The sequence below is a fragment of the Mytilus trossulus genome, chromosome 10 (genome assembly GCF_036588685.1).
Source record: "Mytilus trossulus isolate FHL-02 chromosome 10, PNRI_Mtr1.1.1.hap1, whole genome shotgun sequence".
Taxonomy (NCBI): Eukaryota; Metazoa; Mollusca; class Bivalvia; order Mytilida; family Mytilidae; genus Mytilus; species Mytilus trossulus.
Window position 1 is genome coordinate 3905481 of NC_086382.1, and position 27940 is coordinate 3933420.

Below are 27940 nucleotides of genomic sequence, written 5' to 3' on the forward strand. Positions count from 1 at the left end.
TATGATTATTCTGACAAACCATATACAAATAAACTCATCCTAGATACTAGGATTGCAATTTTGTATTTGGGTCAGACGCGCGTTTCGTCTACATAAGACTCATCAATTATGCTCGAATGAAAAAGCTAAAAAACAACACTCCTTACTATCACACGTATAAATGTCTGCCTGGTTTGTTGTCAAGTTATATCTAAGCTATATATATGTGATAGTTCTGACAAGCAATGTAAAAAAGAAATGCACCCTGTCAACTTTACACGCATTGAGGATGCCCTAAGGTAAAATGAAAAAAAACCAAAGCACTTAAAATCGATGCCTTAATTTGCAAACGCATTAGCTAAGGAACTAAATAATCTTCACATATTGTTAGGTAAAGGAACTCATTTTACAGATACATTATTTTTAAAAATGGTGGGAAAAAGCTGACGCGGTCTTTTACGTTATATTTGCATTGGTTTCATTTTGGTCTTAAATCGAATGGAAAAAAATCTAGAATCTGCATTTTTTTTTATAAATGACCTTTTTAGAGCTACATTTTTTGTACTTAATTAGTGCTTAATTGAAAAAAGAATTGGGTAAAATAGTTTACCCTGGAATGACGGTACAATACATCCGAACATCTGTAACAAATTCCTCAATGTCATCCGATGTCTACTTTGTTGTCCGTCGTGTAAGATTTCGACTACCTCTTAATCATTATTCTGCCCTTACTTGCTCCATTGCCATTACTTCCTTCTATTAATGGCTGCCGCGTGTTCTAATAACAATTTCACTAGGTCTATATGATTATTTTTAATAGCAACATTCAAAGGAGATACTCCATTATTTGCACATCTATCGATGTCTGCATTGTTGTAAAGTAATATTTTGACTATCTCTTTATGATTATTCTGGCATGCCATATACAAAGCAGTTGCTCCATTACCATCAATCGTATTAATGTCCGCCTTGTTTGCCAATAACACTTTTACTAGCTCTTTATGATTATTATCACAAGCCACATTCAAAGGAGATGCCCCATTAGGTGCACATTTATTGATGTCTGCCTTATTGTCCAGTAACAGTTTCACTATCTCTTTATGATTATTCTGACATGCCATATACAAAGCAGTGGCCACATTACCAACACACTTATTTATGTCTGCCTTGTTTTCCAACAACACCTTTACTAACTCTATATGATTAGATACACAAGCCACATCCAAAGGAGATGCCCCATTTAGTGCACATTTATTGATGTCTGCCTTATTGTCCAGTAACAGTTTGACTAACTCTATATGATTATTCTGGCATGCCATATACAAAGCAGTTCCTCCAGTACCATCACACTTATCAATGTCTGCTTTGTTTTTCAATAACATATTTACTACCTCTATATGATTAGACACACAAGCCACACTCAAAGGAGATGCTCCCTTGATTGCATACATATTGATGTCTGCCTTGTTGTCAAGTAATAGTTTCACTATCTCTTTTTGATTATTCTGACATGCCATATACAAAGCAGTTGGCCCATTACCAACACACTTATTAATGTCTGCCTTGTTTTCCAATAACACCTTTACTAGATCAACATCATCATTCTGACAAGCCACATATAACGGAGATACACCCTTTTTTGTACATTTATTGATGTCTGCATGGTTTTCCAGTAAAACCTTCACTAACTCTATATCTTTAATCTGACAAGCAATATACAACGGGCCCCCGAGATCATCACACGCATTAATGTTTGCCTTATTGTCGAGTAATATATTTACTATCTCTTTATGATTATTCTGGCACGCCATATACAAAGGAGTTGCTCCATTCTCTTCACACTTATCAATGTCTGCCTTGTTTTCCAATAACATCTTTACCAGCTCTACATAATCATTCGCACAAGCCACATTCAAAGGAGATGCTCCATTATTTGCACATTTATTGATGTCTGCCCTGTTCTGGAGCAATATTTTTACCATCTCTTTGTGATTTTTCTGACAAGCCATATACAGAGCAGTTGCTCCAGTACCATCACACTTATCAATATCTGCCTTGTTGTCCAGTAATATCTTTACTGTCTCTATATGATTTTTATAACAAGCAACAGTCAAAGGAGATGCCTTAGTAGCTTCACACGCATTAATGCCTGCCTTATTGTCGAGTAAAAGTTTAACTAACTCTTTATGATTTTCCAGACAAGCAATATGCAAAGGAGTATCTACAACATCATCATAAGTGTTAATGTCTGCCTTGTTGTTTAGTAACACCTTTACTAGCTCTATATGATTACAAAAACAAGCAACATGCAAAGCAGAAATTCCTTTTTTTATACGTTTATTGATGTTTGCCTTGTTATCTAGTAACAGTTTTACCAATTCTATATGATTTTGTTGACATGCAATATACAAAGGAAATCCCCCGGTATCATCACACTTATTTATATCTTCCTTTTTGTTTAATAATACCTTTACAATCTCTATATGATTCAAGAAACAAGCATCATTCAAGGGAGATGGAGATGCTCCATTATCTCTGCACTGATAAATATCTGCATTGTTGTTCAGTAATTGTTTAAATTTCTCTTCATGAATATTCTCACATGCAACTGTTTCACCGATCTTATCTTCAAACACATCCTAAAATAAAATCCACATGATTTGATTAATTCTATCATAATTAGGATTATGCTACAATATATCGAAAATATAGTTTCAAATCGGAAAGAAAACATGATAAGTTCCTGTGCATGTTTAATGAAATTCAAAGACATATCTAATTCGGTATGACAGTTCTTGTCCATTCGTTTTTGATGCGTTTTGTTTTTTGTTTTTTTGATTTTGCCATGTGATTATGGACTTTCCAAATTGATTTTCCTCTGAGTTCAGTATTTTTGTGATTTTACTTTTCACATAGGTGAAAAGGGAATGGGATTATAGTTACGACATAAGGACGATATCATCTGTGAAACAGATATTTCATAACTGTCAACCAATTTGTGATGGCGTTCGTCAAATTTACGAAAGGATGATTTCAACTTCACAATTTAGAACACTTGATTAACAAGCTTCCTTGTAAGTAGCAAGCCTCTATTAACAGTCAGGGGCGTTACTTAAACAAGTTAATTTTTTTAATTACTTATATAAGTATTTTTTTATTTTAAAAATAATAAAATGACTGAATAGAGTTATTTTAATTTTCAACATTCAACATAGACTTAATGTAGTTTTCATGATTTTAAACACCATTTTATATCATAAAATAAAGAATTCATCAGATTTGAGAGGAGTATAGAGATAAAGGGTTACTTTGAAAATAATGACAAAAATATTACTTGATTAAGTTATTTTAAAAAAATTTGAAAAAAATAGCAATAACACTTATCTAAGGCACATATGTAATTGAATTAGGTTACAAATTATAAATAACTTCAGGTCTTAATTAATTCACAAGTATCTATCTATTTATATCAGTCTACCTTCAAGATTTTAGAGAAAAATGATAATGCAATAGTCCCAAGAGACCAATCTTTGACCCAGAAGCGTCGGTATGAAAGATAAGTGCGTCGGAAAGTTAATTAGTGTTTCTGAAGAATTAGTTTTTATATATCAAGGGAAAAATAACCAGATAACTGTGAAAATTATTTAAAGCTAGTAAAATCTGTATTCTTAAACACCTATAAAAATAATATTTAGAAAAATAACTTGTATAAGTTATATTTAAATTAGCCTCGTTTTCAACATTACTTGTATAGGTAATTTAAATTGTTACTTGTTTAAGTAATGCCCCTGACTGATTAAGGAAATCATCATAGGAAATACAAGCCTGGGAATATTGTTTCAATTGGGAGATATATACTCTGTTTGCAGGCGCCGCTGATAAATTTAAAGGGTATTGACAATTCACTTTGAAACTCAACATAGACCCCCAAAACAATTACTAAAGAGGAAATCCTTTGATAATAATAGGTTTGTTCTATATTCCTTTATAGTGGAAGCTATTAGCAGGCAAAATCGAGGGAATTGTGCAAATGATGAAACAAGCATGAAAATTACCACAAAGCATCATTATTATATACTTTTTAAGAAACTACTGCTGGCCATTAAAACAATTATTTATTTCAAGATGGCCACCGCCGTTTTCTAAAATGGCTGTTTTTTTCAGTATGAAAATACTGATTTTTTTCTGGAAAACTTTTCGTTTACTTTCTTTAAGTGATAAACAGCTGTCAGGTTTGGTAGCTACCTTCCTTACATGTAAATAATTCGCTAGACATGAGTATTTTACATATACAGGGTTTGCGCGTGCGCGAAAATGTAACAAAATTCATTAAAAAAGTTAAACAATTTAACTATTTACTATAAAATAAGTGATTTGGGATTTTCAATGATATTATGACTTTGTTTGATAACATTTGCATGCGCAAACTATTTATAGGTATTATGAGTGATTGGTATGCACTACCAGGGCAAACTGGTATACATCGTAGTTCATCTCATTACTCTCAAAGGCAAAGCTCTGGTAGAGCTATTCAAGTAAGTGTAAAATCTATGATGCCACTGTTTAAAAAAAAGCCCATTCACTTGCAATGATCAGGTATTCGATGAATAAGACGGAAAATGCAGTTAATACGAGAGAAACATCAATAGTAACGGCAGATCAGCCACTTTTGGTATTGAATATTCAGTGGGAATTGCCTTATTTGTACTTAGAAGATAATTTTATCGTCATGTAAGGTAAATTGCACATTGAAATGACTTATTATAAATTCTGGGTGATATATTACGTGATAGTAGATGGACATATGTCCTCACCAAAATCAATATTGCAACACCTAGAACGGCATATTCTTTGTATGTATGTTCAAATGTCCCTAAGACTAGACACGCGCATCATATAACTCAATGTGTTTTAGCTTGAATGGTATATATCGGCTTAAAAAAGCTAAACACAGAAATTATAATCATGTCATGAATCTGTGACATTCAATGGTTTGATAGGCTGGTGTAGGAAAATATAGTCATCTCGACACCAGTTTAATTCCTGGCGTTCAATTATAAAATAAAAACTTCATGTCAATTTGGTAGTATGCTCATTTCATGCGTCAGATTTTGTACATACAGTCCATATAAAGCATAATACCGTATTCAAAATGTCTTGATCGTCTAACACATTCTCGATCGCTACCGACCTTCTCCGATATATCGATTCCCTTCTCTTACATCACCCACAGGTGGCAATTGATTTTGAAAATGATAATTTCACTGTTATTGAGACCAGAAAATATTTTTGTTATAGCACAATTGATCAGGTAAAAAAACCCAAAATAATGCAATTGTAAAGGGCGATGTGTTGTCATAGGTTTAACCGGAGACCCTATTTAGACGTATTGATGGTAGCTGGACCAGAAGTCAGTAGACTATCAGATAAATTGCAAGATCTAGTGGTTTGAGACATTCTATAACAGATGAACGCATTAATGAACACAAAAGGACTTCTTTAAAAAGAGCAAAGCCAAATTATACGAAGATCGTTTGAAGCAAATGCAAAACGAAGGAGAACCTGTTTCTTATTACCAAATCAAAAAGAACAACTTCCTATTATGTCGGTTAAAATAAAACTGTAAACGTTTTGTCAAAAAACAAAGCTAGAGAACCTTGCAAGTGATTGCGACATCTTTTCTATACTTTTATTTCTTGTCGCATATGACAAATTGATTTGGAATATTTCTTAATCCATAAAGACAAACTGCTCCTCCGTTTTTGTCTTAGGATGTCATTTTAAAGAGTGGTATTAAACTGTTGCAAATGGATAAACTTGAAACAATTTGCAATTTGCAGATCCAAATTCTGACGCATTTATCGTTGATGGGGCAGCAATGGTTAATTCCAGGCCACCTTGTTGGCCAACAATATTGGATGATTTTGCAAATGTGTCATACTGCCTTAAATGAAATCTTGCATCGATAAGTATTCAAGAATCGACATTGTGTTATATGTTTACTAAATGAATAATTTAAAGGCTAGATGTGAGAGGACAAAAATTGGTTATGGAGGAGTTTTCTCTATGAAGATGACAACGAAACGAAAATTTTTCAGGTGTCTTGCCGACAGAAATGCTTTAAGAGACTAATAAGGATACTTTCCAGCTAACCGTTGTAAGTATGGAGAAGCAGATATACAAATGTTTGTCCAAGTTCGCCATGATTACGAAAATTGTTGTAAGACGGTAGTTTTAGGTAGCACAGACACAGATGTAGCAGTATTAAAATTTGCAGCACTCCAAAAAATTGGTGCAACAAACTGTGGATAGATTTTTAGCAGGAATGAAGACTTTTGATGGCTTCCTGTACGTGATATATCAAATGCGTTTGGTCCTCGTGTACCTACTCTTCCTTTCGTTCATTCATTCAGTGGATGTGACACTTTGTCAGATTTTCGTGGTAAAGGGATTAGGTCAGTTTGGATGATATGAAAAAGTATTTCAACATGTAAGGGACGCATTTTTTTTCTTTGCTGAATTATAAAGACACATACATGGACATAATGGAAGCAGTTGTTTGCATCATGTATGACAGAACAACATCACCATTTGCTGTTAACGATGCACGATGTAAATTTTTACACAGGAAGCAGCGGCATTGTGATTTAGTTCCGCCTAAAAGAGTCTTTTTCCGGAGCACATCCAAAGAGCAGCGTATCAAGGAGGACAAGTTTGGGTTCAGTCTGATTTATGTACCAATTCATGAAAGAAAAAAATCGATGACAGTTGGAAACAAAAAAAGATTTATTTGGCTGCCGTTAAAGTTACATCCTCCTGTCGAGAACTTTTGAAATGAGGAGGCGAAAAATCCAGCTGTGTTGGTGACTGTAAATGCTACCGTTCTGTCCTTCCTTATACAGGTTTTTTTTTATTGGCTACTGTCAGATAGTTATAAGATAACCAACCTGTCTTTCTAACAAAACTTGACATTTAATCTTAACAAAGAATGTGATACCACTTGTTAACTTGATGGACATTATAAAAAAAAAAAACATTTTTCAAAAATTTTCCGCCATTTTGGAACCGGGAGTCATTCTTTTTTGTCATTTATGTGTTGTTTTTTGGTACTTTAGGAACTGTAATTTACGCTTAATAAAAACTTACATTGGATTATACATATAACACAGCTTTCAAGGATTTACGAAATGCAACCAACTGGATATGACGCAATTTGCAAAATGGTCGGTGGCCATCTTGAAAAAAATGGAAATTTCTGATGGCCAGCACCGAATTTCTTTTAATTATCATTTAGTCCACCCTTGTACCAAATTTCATGCTTGTATTACAATTTGCACAATTTGTCCATAATATCTCCCACTATTATTATTTCAACAGGAGATGAAGCACTGGATCTTCAATCACTGCATTTATACATAAACTACACACGTGTCTCAACAAACAACGGTATTTTGCTTAGTCTACCAAGAGCTCCACGAACCTTTTTACTAATTTATTAACTTAAGTTTTACCAGCAACCGAAGCCGGGCTTAAGAGTTATTGTGAAACTGTGTATTTTATAGGTGGCGTGAGTTAATCGTTGATACTAAAACATTTCAAGGATTTTAGAGTAGGTACAATCTAAGACTCTTTCATCTTGCAGTAGTATTAAACTATGACTTTGTTATGGTTCTCAAACGTTTTTCATCAGAGCGTCACTTGTTATGCCGGCGTCACACATTGGCATATAGACCGGCGTGCACATGACGTTCAGAGAAAATTGACAAAGTCGGAGTACGTTAGTTGCAATCATTAAACGCGCGTTGCATCAGTTTGAAGTACGTCTAAACGCAAAGTTATACGCTTGGTGAACGCTATAATTCTATGAAATGTGTGTGCAGCATAAACATTCTCACTCATCTCAAGCGTTTATTCAGCTTTTACCTGTATGCTACACTCACGTAATACATACGCTACAAGCACGTTGTGCACGCTACAGATAAGTTTGAGACACATTTAGGGCACATTGTAGACGATTCATGATCGTTTGGCTTTGACTAAAACGCATGCGGGTGTGTTTGTAACAAACATTCCATTATTACTCTTCTCAGACACACCGAAAGCACGGATTGTCGTCCAAGGTTCGACCGGGACGCGTCTTAAATACGTCCAAGAGACTTTTTTTAAACTTCGTAGCGTGAATTCCATCTACGTTAGACAAACGCCAGGCATACGCCAATATACGTTACTAGTTTAACTTTGGTACAAATTTCATGTGGTTACTCTTTGTCTTCATTGTAAACAATATAGTGTGCACTCAATAATGCTTTCAAGCAACCGTTACGAGTAACCGATGGTACGAATGGTTTATAGTTATGAGTAATTTCACCCTAAAACGTCATAGATAAAAAAAAAAAAAGCCAAATTGCAATACAAAGGAGTAGGTCCGGTGAGGGCTGATTTTTGCATCAAATTTCAGGTTCATCTGACGGAAGATTCTAGACACTTTTTAAACACTTAAGTGTCTACTTCAATTAATTTGATTAGTTTTTGTGAAAGATTTTAACTGATTTAGTTAAAACACTCCGATTCAAGCTTGAATATGAAAAATCTAGCAAATATGCCAAAAGAAACGTCACTTTACTGATGGTTTTGGTCAAAACTGAAAGTGGCCGCATTCGTGTTCATCCTCAACCTTTTTATATGTTATTTATTATCATCAAATACAACATACATTTCAATACTATGAATGAACACGAATATGGCCACTTTCATTTCAGACGGAAACCATCTACAATTTAACTAAAACGCTAAAATTGTAAAGATTTCAGTAATTTAGCATGACTTAATGATGCAAGTACCCGATATATGTACAGTGTGTTGTAAAAGACAGCCTATATTTATGTAGCAGAAGCATTCTACTTTCCCATAAATAGCTATAAGATAACAATTTCATAGTTTTGTGAAACTGCTATAATTTGGGGCCAAAAAGGGGTCTTACTGAACCTACTTCCTTTAAACCTTAATGAGTTTTGTTCTTAATAACTTTTTCTCAATATACAATATTTAAGTTTTGAATATTTTGGTAGTTTTTTAGTTAATTGAACAAAATAAATTGACCTCATTAAGATTTCAAGCCAAATATATATAAAATTTGTTTGACTAAAATAAATGATAAAAAATGTGTCAGAACGACACGTAGTTTCGGCACAAATTAGCAGAGCAGGACGAAACTTACACGTGATCTGTAAATTATCATGGTTCACTCACATATCAAATATTAGCCCAAAATCTAAAGGCGTTTAGAAAAGCAAGCCAATACAACTTTTTGTTACGATTTATTTCATCAAGTGTTATTTAAAAATATTTTGTGAATAAACTTTCTCTACATTAAAATTTAGCCTACAAATTGGCCTCTATAAGCAGTACCTCAACTTAAGCAATAGACAAAAAGACAGTACAGATGAAGGTAAACAACATGTATTGCTACATGAAGATTACAACATATGGTATGCGTGTCATGATTTTTGCATGCGAACCAACCGTGCCTGATACATAGCATATCTGCAAATCTCTGATAAACGCTTAGGCACGCTTCTCCTTCATCCAATACTCGCTTAAAGCTCGTTGTGCACACGATACAGATATGATTGACAGGTTAGATGCATCCCACATTACTAGCGTATTGGCAGCGTACATAATGTTTACTACGCCCGGCGAACGTTGAAGCTATACGTCAGCAAACAGAGACACAGCATATTTAATGACAACTGTCACATGCCTAACTTGATAAAGGACATTTGAAGAAAAATGGGGGTTAAAACATTGTTTTAAACCAGAGTTCAAATGCAACGTTTCATGAAATCATCATTTCGAAAATTTTATGGACGCTACTACAGCTTGGTGGACAGTTATGGAAAATGAGATTCGCTAGATGACGACATATAAGTGCCAATTGACGTAACAAAATACCTTTATCTCTACATTGAGTGACACCTATCGAATAAGGCTTATCAACTGGTAAGTAATTGCATGGGTCACAAGACCTGTGTCACCATGGGACAGAATCAGTTACCATTTGAATTTAACCCAAATATTTTTAGGGGGGTTGTGTTACGCAATCTGTAATTTTATATGCTGTGCTTTGAATACTGTTGCTTGTTTTTGTTTTAAGTCCCGGCTTTGTCACTTCTTTTTCAAATGATGGGTTTGAATGTCCCTTTCAGTTTTTTCGTCTCTCTTAATGTAATATAAGATTACAAATTGTGGTTAAATGTATCCATATTAAAATTTGCTTAAATATATAAAATGAAGAATAACTGTTTAGGTAGTCAAAGATTAATTTTACAGGGCGATGGATCATGTAATGATACTGTACACTACAAAATATAATATACAACCAGTCAATAGGGGTACAACATCGCCGTATAATAACCATAAAACTAAGTTCAAACCTATAATTGCGTTGTATAAAAACCGCAATTTTTATACGTGTGCATGTAAAAAAATAATTGTATATATATACAACTTGTCTTAACGCCAACCCAACAATGTTAGATATGTAAATTTGCTTTCGCAAAGGAGTAGGTTCAGTAAGACCCCTTTTTGGTCCAAAAATATAGCACTTTTACAAAATTGTGATAATGCAATCATGAAGCTATTTATTGGAAAGTAGATAAATTCTGCAACATAAATATGGCCTGTTTTTGACTAGAGAATGCACATATATCGGGTACTAGCATCATAAAGTCATGCTAAATTACTGAAATCTTCAGAAAATTAGCATTTTAGTTAAATTTTAGACGGCTTCTGTCTAAAATGAAAGTGTTCGCATTCGTGTTCATTCATAATATTGAAATGCAAGTTGTATTTGACGATAATACACAATATATATAAAGATTGAGGATGAACACGGATGCGCCCACTTTCATTTTTGACAAAAACCATATGAAAAGTGACGATTTTTGGCAAATTTGATAGATTTTTCATATTAAAGCTTGAATCGGAGTGTTTTAAATGACTTAATCAGTTAAAATCTGTCACGAAAACTAAATAAATCAATTGAAATAAACACTCAAGTGTTTAAAAAGTGTCAAAAATATTTCGTCAGATGAACTTGAAAATTGAGGCCAAAATCGGCCCTTACCAGACCTACCCCTTTTTTGTTCTTCCCTTGCCGGGATTCGAACCCTGAGATTCCGTGACACAAAATCGCCTGTACTGTATCCGACAACTTGACCACCTAGGCTTCAACGTGAGCAAAATGACTTACTTTCGCAGATATCTATCTTATTGCGTTTTATTTACTTCACCGAACTGTAAGACGACTTATTGTCTTTAAAGTAATATGATAACAAATAGACATTCAATATCATACCATGAATCAAAGAAACTTTAATAAACCATGAACAAAATATGATTAAAGTACATGAGACGATCAACAGTCCACAAAACAAAGCACAGCATGAAAACCATCACAATCGATAGAGAAAAAACAAATCGGGTACAAACTAAAACTGAGGGAAACGTATCAAAAATAAGAGAACTACGACACAACAGAGACACAACACCGAAATGTAAAACACGCAGAAACGAATAACAATGTAGCAAAAAATGTCAAAACAGTGAATGGTCTTCTGAGGAAAGGAAATAAATTTAAAAAAAATGAACTCCGAGGAAAATTTAAATCGGAAATTCCCTAACAAAATAGCAAAATCAAATAATAAAATACATCAAACGAATTGACAACAACTCTCATATATTTCTGGAGGATATTCAACCTTTTCATTCATTTAATAACACAACTGTTAATAATGTTTTACATACTCAATGCCCTGCATAAGAATTTCAAAAGCTTATTTTGAAAACACTCAAAGCATCTTTCATTAGAATAATAAAAGAGATTAAACATTTACAAACATTAAATATGTCTAAAACCTTTTTAAACAAAATAAAAATAAACAGTTACATATCTAGTTCGTTCCCATCCCCTTTCAGACAACCAAGAGTTTTAAATGATGGTTTATTATTTCAATGTTGACTACGATTTAGGTCATGTTTGCATTTGAACATGATTACATAAGGTAAATAAGTTTGACTTCGAAAAAAACAATATTTTCCCCCAATAAGCTCGTATAAATCTTTTAGAACTTTAAATACACCTTCTTTTGTATGAAAAATCACTCTCCTTCCTGATATTGACAATTAGGGATGACAAAATGATCGCTATTTGCAGATTGTAGTTTTTTTTTGGCAACTGCAAACACTTCAATAGAAAGCTGTTCTATGAACAATAGTTAATTTTTGGTCTTTAAAATCGTAAAACAAATATTCCTTGACCTTTAAATGTACATTTATCTATTTTTTTGGCATATCAATATCGATCCCCCAAGAAATATTTTGCTTTCGAAACAATCATTCTTTTATTGCTTAGGATTTGTTATGAATTTTTAGGCAACATTGCGCAAAAAACCTCGTATTTTTGTTTGATTTTGAAATAATTTATCTTGTGATATAAAGTTCATATGATCCTTTGGAAAATTAAATGGTACATACACTAGAAAATGGCTTTTTGTTTAATAACCGCCAATAAATAGAAGGTTTATTAATGACCTTAAACCTTGTTTTAACAGAAAATGCACCGTACGATTATTTCAGTACCGGGCAACGCAGAAAGTACAGATACTAAACTTTCGAATGATATGTGTAAGGAACCTTGGGTAGGCTTTAATATAATTATATCATTTGGGTAAGTTTCCGTAAAGGTTGCAGCAATAACCAATTTAAACGTGTATGGATGGTCAGCCATTATGGACCAATTGTGCCTGCCTGTAACACAAAAATATCTGCCCAGCCACAGGACAACTGCCAAAAACGTATATTCTTACTCTTATGAAGTTAAGTGCACCAGTACTAAAATGATTAGTGAACAGAAGGATCCATTTCTAGTCAGGAAACAAGTCTTTGCTCATTTTGGAAATTGTTGGTTGATTTACCATTTACTGGAGATTTCGATTTCACTAACAATAATGCATAATCAACAGGACTAAAAATTGGTTAGCGCATAAATATGATAATATGGTAAAATGCAGGAATGATATATTCTTCTAATATTGTTTACATAACTGAGTCACCCTTGACTAAGCCCTGTGATGAAGCATGGATAAATTAGGGTAAGAAAAAAAATCTATATTTAAGATTATGATGGCACATCCAAATGGCGACTGGAACATCCAAATACCAATAATTGGCACATCCATGTAACTAATTATGTCAGGCTGAAAATAACAATTTATCCTTAATTAGTGGAATCCTAACAAATGGTCCCTTGTTAATTATCCATGGTTAAAAAGGTCGATGTGATGTGGAATAACTGCAGGATTACATTATTAACACACTGGGGTAGCTGGACAAGGTAGGAACTGACAGACGGTTTTTATCCTTTTTTTCCCATTTAAACTCTTTGGGTTCATGTGATGAGTAAAAAATGGTGTTTAAATTAAAATATATATTTTTACCTCTACTGTGTTGTTATTTCTTTAGAAAAATTATTATTGTAGTATTTTTGGAAATTTGTATTTACCCGCCTCGGCATCAATTCGACATATTATGAAAGCGGCGTTCCTTATATAGTAAATTTATATGTCACGTGACCTGTTTTAGCAAAAAATAACAATGCAAACCCAAATTGTGGGACAAGTTGAGCCGGGCAATTGCCTGAATTTTCATGAATTTGGAGTTAATTAAGAGTTGACAGCTTGCCCGAGTGTGGCGCTTTAGTTGCTATGACTTTAAGGAAAGTGGGACTATAGGTTAGAACGTCGTTAATTATGTAAATTTTAATCGGGCAAGCAAAACATGGTTTGGGGTAAAGCGCTTTGACACAAAAATGGCGAAATCACATTGCAAACAGCTTATTGCAAAAATAACCCAAAGGCGACACATTCATATCATTTAGATACATAATTATACAATTGAAAGTCATGATTCCACGTTAAAGGATCTTGCAAAAATACTAGAATCTAAAGGAAATACAAAGCAGACGAACTCCTAGAAGTCTAGACGGTCATGTGAATTTGTTAACATGGTGATCGATTTCGATCAGCTGAGAATCAGTAAAAATTCTATTTACTTTTTATTTAAAACATGTTCCCGTCCAGCGGATTGTTTCCCTCCCTGCGGTATGGCCAGCAGTCTCCTTGTCAATGCAGATAATATTTGACATCTGTTAGCAATGTATCTACAATGGCAAATCTGTAGGTTTCTCTCTTAAAGATAGCTACCACAATGATACCTTGGGGCACCTTACTTTTTACAAGACCTGATGCCTGGCGCATAACTTATGTTGCTTGGTTTATAAGTTATGCGCCAGGCATCAGGTCTTGTAAAAAGTAGAAACACAATAATACTGAACTCGGAAGAAAATTCAAAAAGAAATATCCAAAATCAAAATGCAAAATCAAAAGTCCAAACACATCAAACGAATATGGAACGACTGTCATATTCCTGACTTGGTACAGGTATTTTCTAATGTAGACAATGGTGGATTGAACCTGGTTTTATAGCTAGCTAAACATCTCACTTGTATGACAGTTGCATTAAATTCCATTACATTGTCAACGATGCGTGAACAAAACAAACATACTCAAAGAGTAAAAATGTCAAAAATAGGGGTACAGCAGTCAACATTTTGTTATCATCTTAATTACTATAAAAACATCAAATGTAACGAAGAAGCACAAAAAAAGCATACATCAAATTTAACATCCTCATGTTGCTTATTCTACGATTTAATTTATCGATGTAAAGTCTACCCGTAAAGGATGGAAGGTTTTCAGTATTGGTGTAAATGCAATTGGGTACCAAATTTACAAAATAATTCATTAACACATATCTTGGCCACTGTAGCTGCTTCTTGGTCTGGAATTTCGTAAGCGTTTGTCCCTTTAGAAAAACAATTTGTCAGAACCAGACAATATCTGTTACCTAACCGTGTCTTTGGTAAGGGTCCCAAAATGTCAATTGCAATTCTTTTCATTGGGGCACCACCATTATAATTCCCCAGTGGAGCTCTAAAACTTTGTTTCAACACGGGTTTTCTTGATGCACAACTATCACACTTCCTAATATAATCTTGTATGCAGACTTTCATTCGAGCCAGTAAAAGTGCTGTTTAATCTTCTCCCGGGTTTTCTCTACAACTAGGTGTCCAGCAGAGGGCATATATTTTAAAACTGTTACAGTATCTTTGTAAGACTCAGGTACTACAAGTCTCCAGTGAGTTTGTTCCAAATTATCAATCCAATATTCATATAAAACTCCATTGCATATTTCAAATCTGTCCCAAATGTTCCATAAGGTTTTTAAGTCTGTTGACTCCTCAGATAGTGAGTTCGATTCTGGTTTGGTCTCTTTGTCTTCAAATTTTATGAATAACTGAACAATAATGCTGTCTTGTAACTGATGTTGTCTTAAAGAATTTACATCCCCACCCTAAAAGCACAAGATGGTTCCTTGTTGGACTGGTATCTGCTGGACAATGTGTTACTTTTCTAATTATAACTGATAATTGTTCTTTTTCTTCAGAGTCTTTGTCAAAACTGTTGTGGGCATTGTAAACATTCTCTTGTCATGAACATGAGGTACAAGGATTTCTGAAAAGTGAAAATTTTTGAACAGATCTTCTATAGTAGGAACATAGTCCTAGGAAACTGCGCATCTGTGTCTGGTTCTTAGGCCTGGGCCATTTTTGAACAGCTTCTGTTTTCTCTGGATCTGTCTGAGTACCATTTTCAGAAACATTGTGACCTAAAAGTTTGACCTTTTTCTAAAAAAGATATACATTTTGAGGATTTCAGCTTCAATCTCGGTCCAATAATCGTTGGAACACATGTTCAGGTCTATCGATTGATTCTTGTACTGTAGAGGCCAGGACACTAATATCATCTAGATATAATTAACATTCCTCCCACTGTAATCCTCGTTATATACTATCCATTAATTTGTAAAAAACTGTTGGAGGCATTTGCCTACCCATAGGGCATTACAATAAATTGGTATAATCCTTGGCTAGTTGCAAAGGCTGTCTTTTCTCTAACAGATGATTCTTTCATCTACAGCTACCAAAATCCACTATTTAAAATTCATACTCCGTAGAGCATTCCGTGGCTGTGGAAAGAGCATCCGGGAAGTCATCTATTCTTAGAGTTGGGTAGGCTATTTTTTTCGTCTTTGGTCTGTTTACGCCACGAAAATCTACACAAAATCGAGTTCCGCCTTGGCCTTCTTCCTTGGCAATTAAAACAACAGGTGAATACCAGCTACTGGTGGAGGATTATATTACTCTTCACTTCAGCATTCTTTAGATCTCATCTTTTTCAAACTGGCTCTTGGGAAATGAAGTATTCTTGGTGGCTGTCTAATTGGAACTGCATTTCCAGTATTTGTTTCATGTTTGAATACATTTGTCCATCCTATGTCATATGAAAATTTTGAGAATATATTTTTGTATCTTTTAAGCAAAATCTGTACTTTCTTTTTCATTCAAATGCATGCAACTTCTTTCCCAAATTTCCGTTAAATATTCTGGTAAATTAGATTCTCCTGGATTTTCATCTGCAGAAACCTCTGTACAATGCACTAGATTTATATATGGTATGGGGGTAGCTGTAGGGGTGTTATAACTGTTTGTTCAAACTTTGCCATTCTGGCATTTAGCTGGTCAAAATTGTAGTCCTGATCATCGTCTGTAGAAATTTGTTTTACAGCTGTTTTCCTCTTCTTTGTAACTGGTGATTTTCATAAAATAGCCTCATATCTTTCTATCACTTAGACTGCATCACATGTAGTTGCACATTCTTTGTCAATACATCTATATTTTATTTCTAGTGACCCGACCCTGATTTTTACAGTTGGTTAAGGGCAAGAACTTCATGGGCATGGGGGTCAAGGTCGGTATAAACTTTAAGAGAAAGTTGTCCCAATTCATCTCCTAGCATAGCAATGGATTCACATGGCAAACGTTTTCTAGATTCAAACCCTGATAGCCATCTACTCTGTTGTTTGGTTCGACAAAATATCTGCTGCAATTTTGATACAAGTATATCATAATTTTTCTCTCTGCAATAGTCAGGCTAATGTAAAAAGTACGGGCTAGACCACGTAAACTAGCTTCCAAAGTTAAACATTTGTCTTTCTCAAACAATCCGCCTAACTCAACAAAGTCTTCAAAATCACAATCACTACTTCCACGATACGAATCTAATTTGATATAAAAACTCCAATTATTTCCATTAGACCTGTTTTCCATTTAAATTCTGTGGGTTCATGTGCTGAGTATTCGCCATATTATGAATGCTGTGCTCCTTATATGACAAATATGTCACGTGACATGTATAAGCCATCCGTATCAATGAAAACCAAAATGGTTGGAAAAGTTGAGCCGGGCAATTGCCTGAACTTTCCTGAATTTGGAGTTACTTAAGAATTAACAGCTCGCCAGGGTGTGGTGCTTTAGTTGCTATGACTTTAAGGAAAGCGGGACTATAAGTAAGAACGTCGTAATACAAATAACGGTACCAATTTTCTTGCACCAGATGCGCATTTTGACAGTCTCTTCAGTGATGCTCGTGGCCAAAATAATTGAAATTCACAGCTTATATAAAATATGATGAGCTATAATCCAAAAGGTCCAAAAAGTATAGCCAAATCCGTGAAAGGAATCAGAGCTTTGCATGAGGGAGATACATTCCTTAATTTATAATTATTTCTATCATTTTGTAACAGAAAATTTTAATAACACAAACAATCTGTATATTCATGCCAGTACCGAAGTACTGGCTACTGGGCTGGTGATACCCTCGAGGACTTATAGTCCACCAGCAGAGGCATTGGTAGTAAAAAAATTAACGGCTCGTTAATTATGTAAATTTTAATCGGGTAAGCAAAACATGGTTGGGACAAAGCGCTTTGATACAAAAATGGCGTAATAACATTGTAAACAGAATTAGTGCAAAAATAACTCAAGGGCGACACATTCATATCATTTAGATACATATTTATAATAGGAAAATGTTTATTGAATTTCATGTTTCCACGTTTACTGATCTGGCAAAAATACTAAAATCTCAAGAAAATACATAGCAGACGAATTCCTAGAAGTCTAGACGGTCATATGACGTTGTTTACATGGTGATCGATTTCGATCAGCTGAGAATCAGAAATAAAAATCTATTTACTTCTTATTTAAAACATGTAATGATAATTTCACAAAAATAAAGCATTAGTTAAACGTGGAATGTCTACGGCTTTTGTTTTTATAGGATTTTAAGCTCTGTGAAATATGAAAAAAACCCAACGAACATAACTTACTTTGAACTTCTAAAAAAGTTAACAAATTATGAAATATTTCCATTGAAAGTATGTCTTGGCTTGCATCCAAATAAAAATCATCAAAGATTACAAAATGTCAAAAGGGGGGGGGGGGTACACCCTGCACATGTACAATATTATACAGCCGTGTGTTATATGGGTACATTAAAGTCGTTATCTAAGCGTCATTTGGAAACATCCAATCGCCAACTAGAGATTTTAGGGGGTTAGTGTTGCTTAGTCTTTTTTTCCATGTTGTGTTTGGTGTATTCTGGTTTGTCCTTTTTCTTTAGCCATGACATTGTCAGTTTTATTTTCTATTGATAAGTTTGAATAATTTTCTGGCATCTTTCGCTCAATTTTGTCTACCAATGTATGTTAAGTCACCTTTTTTATAACTAGTGGGATGAATTTGACCATAAAATAAAATTGAGAAAGCATGTTTTGCTAATGTATACGTGTTGACCAGATACTATTTAATATCATTTCTGATGTTTTTATTGTCCTTGTGTGTAGGAGTTCATAATTTCTGGTGTGAAAGTTCTGTTTAAACGGTTCATATATAAGTGTTTGCACTTAAACAGAATAAAGAACATTCTATAAATCGTGAAAAATGGAGCAACGGACAAACAGGCAAATAAAAGTAATGAAGACACAACAAAAAAAAACCAAAAAACTAAAGACTATAAGAAATATGAATCCACCAAAAACTGGGGGTGATATAAGGTTCTCCAGAAAGGTAATCATAGTGTGTTCTAAATGTGGCACCCATCGTGATACCCTTATTAGTACTCCGTTAATGGCCTTATTTGGTTGGTTAAATTCGTGAAAAAGGAATGGAATTGTCGTTTTACGTTTTACATAAGGCACATTTTTTACTTAGCAAATTATTGGTAAACATTTCTGACAACCTTGTGTAACCTTCACCAAGATTTGATTGAATACATCCCTTTGTGTGATATATATTGGCATATATTTTTAGTATGTTTTCAAAGCTATATAAAGATAGTTACTAGACTTATGATTGAAGACCGTATGATGACTTTTAATTGCTTAATTCTGTGTTATTTGGTTTACTGTGAATGATTGTCCGATTAATAATTATTATTTTACTATAACTTTTGAAAACGAAAAATTGGCGTAATAAATTTTAATTTAAGACCTTGTCTAATTGTGGAAAGTTCTTTTAAATATAAAATATAATGATTGTACATGCACATTATACTTTATTGTAGTAACGTTAACCAGAAAATGTTTATATTTATAATTTTCACAAACATTAACCCATTTCTCTGACGTCAGTCTATTGTTCTAGCAATGGATTATTTTTCAAGAATCCACTGACCACTATGTTAATTTGAGATAAATTATATCATAACTTTTAACTTACGATCTTTTATCCTCTCATAAACGAATGACTAATGAAAGGTTCGAACGCGTATTTTCGACCGTAAAATCTGTAGTCAATAAATGATACCACTAGACCACGAGTGCTGAGATAAACTATTTTGTAAATATCACTCTTATAGCGTATATCTGTCAGTGCATGTCAAAAAACTGTATTTCTGTCTTGTTGTTATTTAATAAAATATATAAACACTATAAAATCATTGAATTGTAAATATTACTTATTAGTACAATTCCTTGATCAAATAAACATCTATGTACACATTACACTTATCACTTTTAAGGTACAAGGCCCTTCCCTTTTCATCATAGCAAATGCTTACTTTTGTTTTTATGATTATAATGCTATCATTCTATGATCACTTAGTTTTTCTTTGAATGATTATAAATGGTCAAAATATGAATCAACATTTAACTGACTCTTATGTGAATAAAGTGTGATTAGCTACGATTGTAAAATGACCTCTTTGACGGTGAAACCGGAAACAAAATCGTCAACTTCATAGTAAGAATGAAAAATTGATACCTCTAAGATAAAAACAATATTTTGGTAGGGAAAAACATTACAAAAAATCATCCCGGGTACTAGGCTTGAACTTGGCACTGTTAATATCACAGTTTTTTCTTTCGGCAGCAACGACTAGACGATCACGACTATCAACAGCTTACATCATACTTTTCAAAATTGACATAATTATATATTGTACATTTGAAGCAAAAGCAATTCTGCTTGGGTTTCAGAATGCGTACAACAAATAATAATAGTTCATTAACTGATTGACGATGGCTGCCAAATGAAATAACGTTAATAAAATCAAAACAAAATGAAAGGGAATTAGTTTAAACAAAATATATACATTTGTTTTTAATTAAGACAAATCGTTGTATCTATTTGATCCTCAACTGGTGTCTAGTGAAGTGGTGTTATTGTGAATTTCAGACTTCACTTAGTTTTTTAGTCATTTTGTATATATGTTGTAAATTAAATAGAATGGGAGATATAACTGCCATTCATTTGCTCATTAAGTTGCTAAATACTAAATATGTAAATATTAAAGGTTTCTTAATGTTGTTAATTATTTTTTTTAACTTTCCAAAAAAGATTTAAAAAAATCCATATCTTTATTATACATGTTATATGTCTTTTTACCATTATAAAAACTTAAATATTAATTGTTTGTAATGATTCAACATTGAATGTAATAATTATTTACAATTACAAAATCTGGTAATAAAAAGGGAAGATAACAACACATTTAAGTTAGATTGAACTTACATTAAGTTAAATATAAATGTGAACCGTGTGGATCTAGTCAGTTTCAGGTATTAGACAATAAAAAAGACAAAATACGAAATTATTTTCATGAAAATCAGTTGATTCATTTTCAGATCATAAAACAGATAGTCGTCTACTAGAAATGGGTTAATGTAGATTCATGGTATACCGCCATCTTGGATTGTACAATCACAGTACAAAATTGGTCTAGTTATTTGCCTAAATCTTCAAATTTGGAGAGATATTTGCAATTCAATGGTTAGACTATTTTTTGATTTGATGACAACTTGTTTATCAATCGTATTATACAAAATATTTGAACAAAAACCATTTATTTGGGATTGAAAATCATTTTTTTCAAATGGCCCATTTAAGGGGAGATAACTCTATTAGTACAAAATTTATACTTGGCTAATAGGGAAAATTTTTATTTTTACTTGTAGCGAGAAAACAAGTTCGGTGACACTATGTTTTCTTTTTATTTTCTTAAACATTTTATGAAACCTTTCTTCTCACAATTTATTTCATAGAATTTATTTTTATGCATACTAATGTGTTTTTTTCATGAACAAACTAACTAAATTTGGGCAAATTTCAAAGACTCATAGCTTGAAAAATAGCACGGTGACCCATACTTTTTATTAAATTATTGAAAAGAGCATAGTAAAATCTTCATTTTGGCAATTTATAAAAAAAATCTGTCTAAAAAAATGTATACTAGTGATCTACCTTAAGCTAGATAATTGACAAGAAGTAGTGGATTCGAAAACGATAATCTAACTGCGACTAAAGTCGCTCGTTGATTATCGTTTACGAATCCACTACTTCTTATCAATTATCTCCTACGTCATCATGAAGTGTAAATTTGCGTTTATTTTCAAGTGCACCTAAATTAAAGAAGCTGAATATGTGGTTATTGCACGTTAAACACTGACAAAACGTAACCCATCAGATGGATACTAATAAAAATACTGCACATAGTATACGGGTTCATAAAATGTATATATCCCGACAACAAATTAAAACAGTCAAAGGAAAACATGACTTTGTGCAATGCGAATATATAGTTAGAGAAAGATTGTAAATCCATGAATGTGTATAGGTATATAACAATAATATTCAGTTTGCTTTTAACTTACTGATAATAAAATCAAAATTCAAAACAAAATAAAACAATATTCAATGATCTAATTACAGTGTTGACTTGGTTACCTGTATGTGCTATCTCGTTTAAAATGATTTTTCTACAGGTATAACCAAACTTTAAAACCAAATCTTTATATCTATGGAAGAATTAAGTAAAGTTATTTGTGATAACGAAAAAGGGAAAGTTAACAATATACGTTTTTTTAGTACACGGAAACATTGATAGACAATGCTTAATTATCTATCAGATATGTAGTGAAGAGTAAAAACAGAAGCAACAAGAGTAGAGGTCCTTCTAATATACATTTTAATGCCTCTACAAGACTTGTATTGCTCAATTGAATAGCACGGACATTATTAATTGTTTTTACTGATCTGCATTTTTCTTATTCATTTATATCACTTTTCAATAGGGACCTTAAAGTAATCAACCTATCACATCTGTTAGTCAGGAGTAAGGTTAATGTTATTGAGACATCTGTAATTTGAGTTTTAGGCGAAGTTCATGATGTAGGTAAATCCAGAGATAGCGTCGGAATCATGGCATTATTAACCGTATTATTTTTAATTTTTAATATCACTGGGTCGATACCTCTGCTGGTGGACTATTAGTCTTCGAGGGCATCATCATCTAAGTAGCCAGTACTGACATGATTTAACAAACTTTTCTAGTTGTCGTTTATAAATTTTCAAATAATTTAGAAACTAAGGTTTCAACTGCCTCAAGCAAAATTGGCTTAAGATATATTTCGCCATTTATTTTAGGTATATTTCTCATATAGCTCTTCAACAGTTTCGGTACTCATTCCTACTCGAATTTCAAATGTTCCTGGTGAAGGTAAATTCAGAAAAGCGATTTTAGCACATGGAATAATTTTACCTCACTGGGTCGATACCTCTCCTGGTGGACTATCAGTCCCCGAGGGTATCATCAACTCAGAAGTCAGTATTTGGTACTTACAAAATTTAACAAACTTTTCTCAAATCGTCCGTTTATAATTTTTTAAATAATAAAGAAACTAAGGTTTCAACTCCCTCAAGCAAAGTTGCATTTAGATGAATTTGGCTATTTATTTTAGGTAATTTTTCATATAGCTCTTCAACGGTTTCGGTACTTGTACATCCTCGGATTTTAAATGTTTGGCTTTGAGCGTACCTGATAAAGGTAAATCTAGAAAAGCGCTTCGAACGGATTGAATTATTAAACTTATTGTTTTCATTTTTTTTCTTAATATTTAAGGTTTCCGAAATGAACATATTCTTAGATTGACAGTTTTTCTTAATTATTCAATATTTTAATAAATTGAGCTTACAATGTTTCTAAAACATCTTTGGAATGAGTAAAATAAAATCATAAATTGTTTTGAAGTAAATCATCTATAAATGGAGATTTTTGTTTATCTAAAAGCTGAAATGTGACATTGTTGCACTGTAACCGTTATGTCCGTGATTTTCTATTAGTGACTTTTTGTTTTAATGGCCATGTGCATAGCCTATCCCAATATGATTACATTAAAAGTATTGATTAAATTGTTTTTCTGTTGGCCTTTTCCTTTTTAGCCATGGCTATGTTAGTTTGTTTTCGATTTGTGAGTTTAAACGAGGGACGAAAGATACCAAAGGGACAGTCAAACTCATAAATCTGAAACAAACTGGCAACGCCATGGCTAAAGATGAAAAAGACAAACAGAAAAACAATAGTACACATGACAAAACATAGAAAACTAAAGAATAAACAACACGAACCCCACCAAAAACTAGGGTTCTACGGAAGGGTAAGCAGATCCTGCTCCACATGTGGCACCCGTCGTGTTGCTTATGTGATTACAAATCCGGTAAATAGTCTAATTCAGTAGGTCACATTCATAAAAGAGAAGGGATTGTAGTTACGACGTAAGGAACATATCCGATATCATTTGTGAAACGGTTTTTCCATAACGGTTAACCAACTCGGGATGGCGTCCGTAAAATTTACGAAAGGATGATTTCAACTTCACCATTTGAAAATTTTGGTTTAATAGCTTCCTTGCGAGCAGTAACCCTTTATCAAGAAAATCATGATAGGAAATGCAAGCACGGGAATATCGCATCAATTGGGAGATATATCCCCCCTATGCAGGTGCTGCTGGAATGTTGCTACTTAGAAATGGAAAGTTCACAATTGGAAAGCTGAAATCATCTCTTTTGTCGCAAAGTTTTGTTTTCAACCGAGTCTCATTGTCAATATCTAGATGTAAGTTAAGATATAAAGCCGACTTAACTGTATCTGTAGTATCCATTATTTCCAGTTCGATGGAATAGATGCGTTGTACATAGTCACCAAATTTTGAATTGTTTAGTGAAAGAACATCATCTATATAGCTGAAAGTAGAGTTGAAGGATATTGCTTACTTCTTATCCTTCTTCCTAAGAAGTTCCTGCATAAAGTCAGCCTTATAATAACAAAGAAACAAGTCGGCGAGTAGAGGGCACAGTTTGTTCCCATTCGAATGCCGACAGTCTGTTGAAATACACGCCCTCCGAACGTAACAAATATGTTGTCAATCAAGAAATCAAGCATCTTCATAATATCAGTTTCAGAGAATTTTTTGTTTGAATCAGAGTGGTTCTTTACAAAGTAGGATTTATCCCTCCCTAAGACAAGATACTTTTATCTACGTTGGCCATTCTTTTTTATGAAGCAAAGTAATACCAACTCTTTCAGTTCGTCTTTTAGTTTGGAATGTGGAATACTTGTGTAAAGAGTAGAAAAGTCAAATGATTTAATACTGCTACAAGATGAAAGAGAGCTAGATTGTATGTACTCTAAAAGGTCTTTGTAATTTTTAAGTATCCACATCTGATTCACGCCACCTCTAGAATAAGCAGTTTCACGATAACTTTGAACATGTTGAAGCCCGTTTTTTATTGCTGATAAAATGGATTTTAATAATTTAGAAAGATGTGTCGTGGAGCACTTGGAAGACACAGCAATATACCGTTGTTTGTAAGGACACCTATGTAGTTTAGGTATCCAATACAGTGATGGAAGATCTAGTTCTTCGTCTTTGGTTGAAATTCCAAAGGAACAAAAAACGGACCTAAGATTAACCAGGATTTCCTCTTTGGTATGTGTCGTGAGGGTATATGTTGAGTTTCCAAGTGAATTGTCAATACCTAATTCGTTTATCAAACAGTTAATGTAATGACTTCTACACACAACAACGATGTTATTTGGGGCTTTGCCTGCGGGGACAACAACATATTTATCATGGAGGTCAGATAGGTGTTTAGAAACATTTGTTTTTTTTAAGATTGAGATGGACCCATTCAGTTTCTTAATTCTGATTTGTATCAACGACCTTTAAATGTCCCTCTGGTATCCTTCGCCTATCTAACATCACGGTTACCTTTGATATATGTGTTCCTTCAGGATTCCGATTTTTTATCACCGCTACTTGTGACTGTCTCAAAATTGCAATGTCTAATGACGTTTCTAATTTACCAACATGTTCTTGTGTTTTGTGTTCCGGTTCCTCTAGTTTATAAACAGTTTCTCGTGGCTCATTTACTGATTTTTCTGATTCGTGGACCATGTCTTGTATATTGGTCCTTTGTACTTGGTCTTCTAATTGATGGACATTTGCTAGTGTCTTATTTATTGATACGTCTGATTGATGGATAGTTTGTCGAATTTGGTTTACTGGTTCTTCTGATTTATAAAACACATCTGATTTACTAGTAGGTCCTTTTGTCTTTATCAAGGATTTTTCAGCATCACTTTCCAACTGAAAATTATCCAAATAAAACTAATATTATGTTATTTAGTAGCAAAAATTGAAAAAAATAACTTGATTTTTGATTTTTGCGGAGTTCAGGTAGATACAGTTACTAGACATAAATATTTAGGCATTTTTTTTAGCAGTGACTGTAAGTGGACCCAGCATGTTGATTTTTAAATAGAAAAAATATCAAAACAATTCAATGTTCTGAGACGTTTGAAATTTCGACTGAAAAGGGAATATTTAGAAAAAAGTATATTTAACTTTTATAAGGCCTGTTCCAGAATATTCTTCGCAAGTTTGGGATAATTGCGGACAGTTGAATTCTGAAAGATTAGAAAAATTATAACTGGAAGCAGCACGTGTTGTTAGTGGTCTAACAAACTATGCTAACTCTCAATTACTTTATTCAGAGACGGGATGGGGAAAATTAAAGATTGGACGTGAAGTTAAGAAATTAACTTTATTTTACAAAATTATGAATGAGGACGCCCCAGAATACTTATTATATTTAATACCCCATGCAGTTGCAGAAACAAACAATTACAATCTACGAAGCAATCTAATAAATATATACCAAACGTCTAGCAGACTGTCTCTTTATCAGGAATCATTTATTCTATCTAGTATCAAACTGTAGAATTCACTGGATTTAAGTTTTAGAAATGAACTTCTTTTAAATATGTTTAAATTTAAAATTAAACAGAAATATTATAAAAAAACAATCACCCCCAACATATGTCAATATTGGCGATAGATATTTAAATGTTTTACACGCAAGATTAAGAAACACATGCAGTGCCCTTAACATGGATTTGTATCACACAAATATTAAACCTAATGCACTGTGTCATTAATGTGGTTATTTATACGAAAATGCTCAACATTATTTCCGCGCGTGTAAAAATTAAACAGTTCAAAGGAAAATATCTTATTTTTTTAACTTAGAAAACAAAAACATACCTAATAACTTTGAATATTTAATGTACGGCAATGCTATGTTTAATATGAACATAAACACGCCTTATTTTTACAAAATTGCAGAATTATATTAAAGAGACCAATCGCTGTTCATAGTTTATAGACATTATAGTTAAATATATATCAATAATAATGTGAATACTTTGTGTTGACTTCGAATGTAATTGTTCATTTTTTCCAAACACATGGATCATCAATTTGAGTTGAGTATAAAATCCTATCAGTTGACAACAACAACATAATTTGATTGTTTAAAATACCATCATAACGTACCTTTTTAGAGAATATTTATTCCAAGATTAAAGCAACCTATAAGTTAGGTCTATCATACAAATTTACGGTCAACTCGACTTTAAGAATCGATGAGCCATGTCATGTAAATTCTTGTTGGTTTCATGTCTTCATAATAATAATGTTTATGATTTTATTATTATTTATTTTATTTATGTTCGGTTATTTATTATTTGTATGTTATGGAAAAGACGATCTTAGTTGCAAAACTTGTTGTAGCGGCCAGATTGTATCTGTAGTGGTGCGTGTAGAGGAATCCTGTTTAGGCTTTTATACATGGCGAAGAAGAGCGCGGTTGTGATGGGCGGTGTTCTTGAAGAGCGGTCTAAATGCCTCTACAGAACCTGCATGCACAGCTTTGTCTGGTAGTTGGGTCCAGTGAATAGTTGTTTCCACAAAAATGAATGTTTGTACTGTGGTTTGTTGCTATTTGGTACTTTAAGTCCTGTGGTGTTATTGATAACTTGACGTTCGATGATATTGTCAGTTTCACAGTTTGAATAAGTTTTGGCTTTTATTGTTCGTTTAGGTCCAGACCCTCAACCACCTTGTAAATCAGGATAAGACAGAGGCTGTGTCTTTTTTCCTCTAGTGTCTTCATTTCAAGCTGGCGTCTCATGGTACTAATGGACCCTGTTTCTCGACTCCTGTAGTTTTTCTTGATGAATCGTAAGCCTCTGTTTTGGATACGTTCTAGTTTGTCAATATCCCCTCTCATATATGGGTTCCAGATTGTTGAGACATACTCCAT

The 27940-nt window shown here is 33.3% G+C and overlaps 1 protein-coding gene across 1 annotated transcript; it reads right to left on the reverse strand.

Moving 5' to 3' along the window:
* Nucleotides 1-725: 725 nt before the first annotated feature.
* On the reverse strand, nucleotides 726-27940 carry LOC134686611 (ankyrin-3-like). The gene is made up of 3 exons (XM_063546288.1): nucleotides 27737-27940; nucleotides 25546-25923; nucleotides 726-2618 (listed from the first exon to the last, which is right to left on the reverse strand). The coding sequence occupies exons 1-3, from the start codon at nucleotides 27938-27940 to the stop codon at nucleotides 726-728; spliced, it is 2475 nt and encodes an 824-aa protein (XP_063402358.1).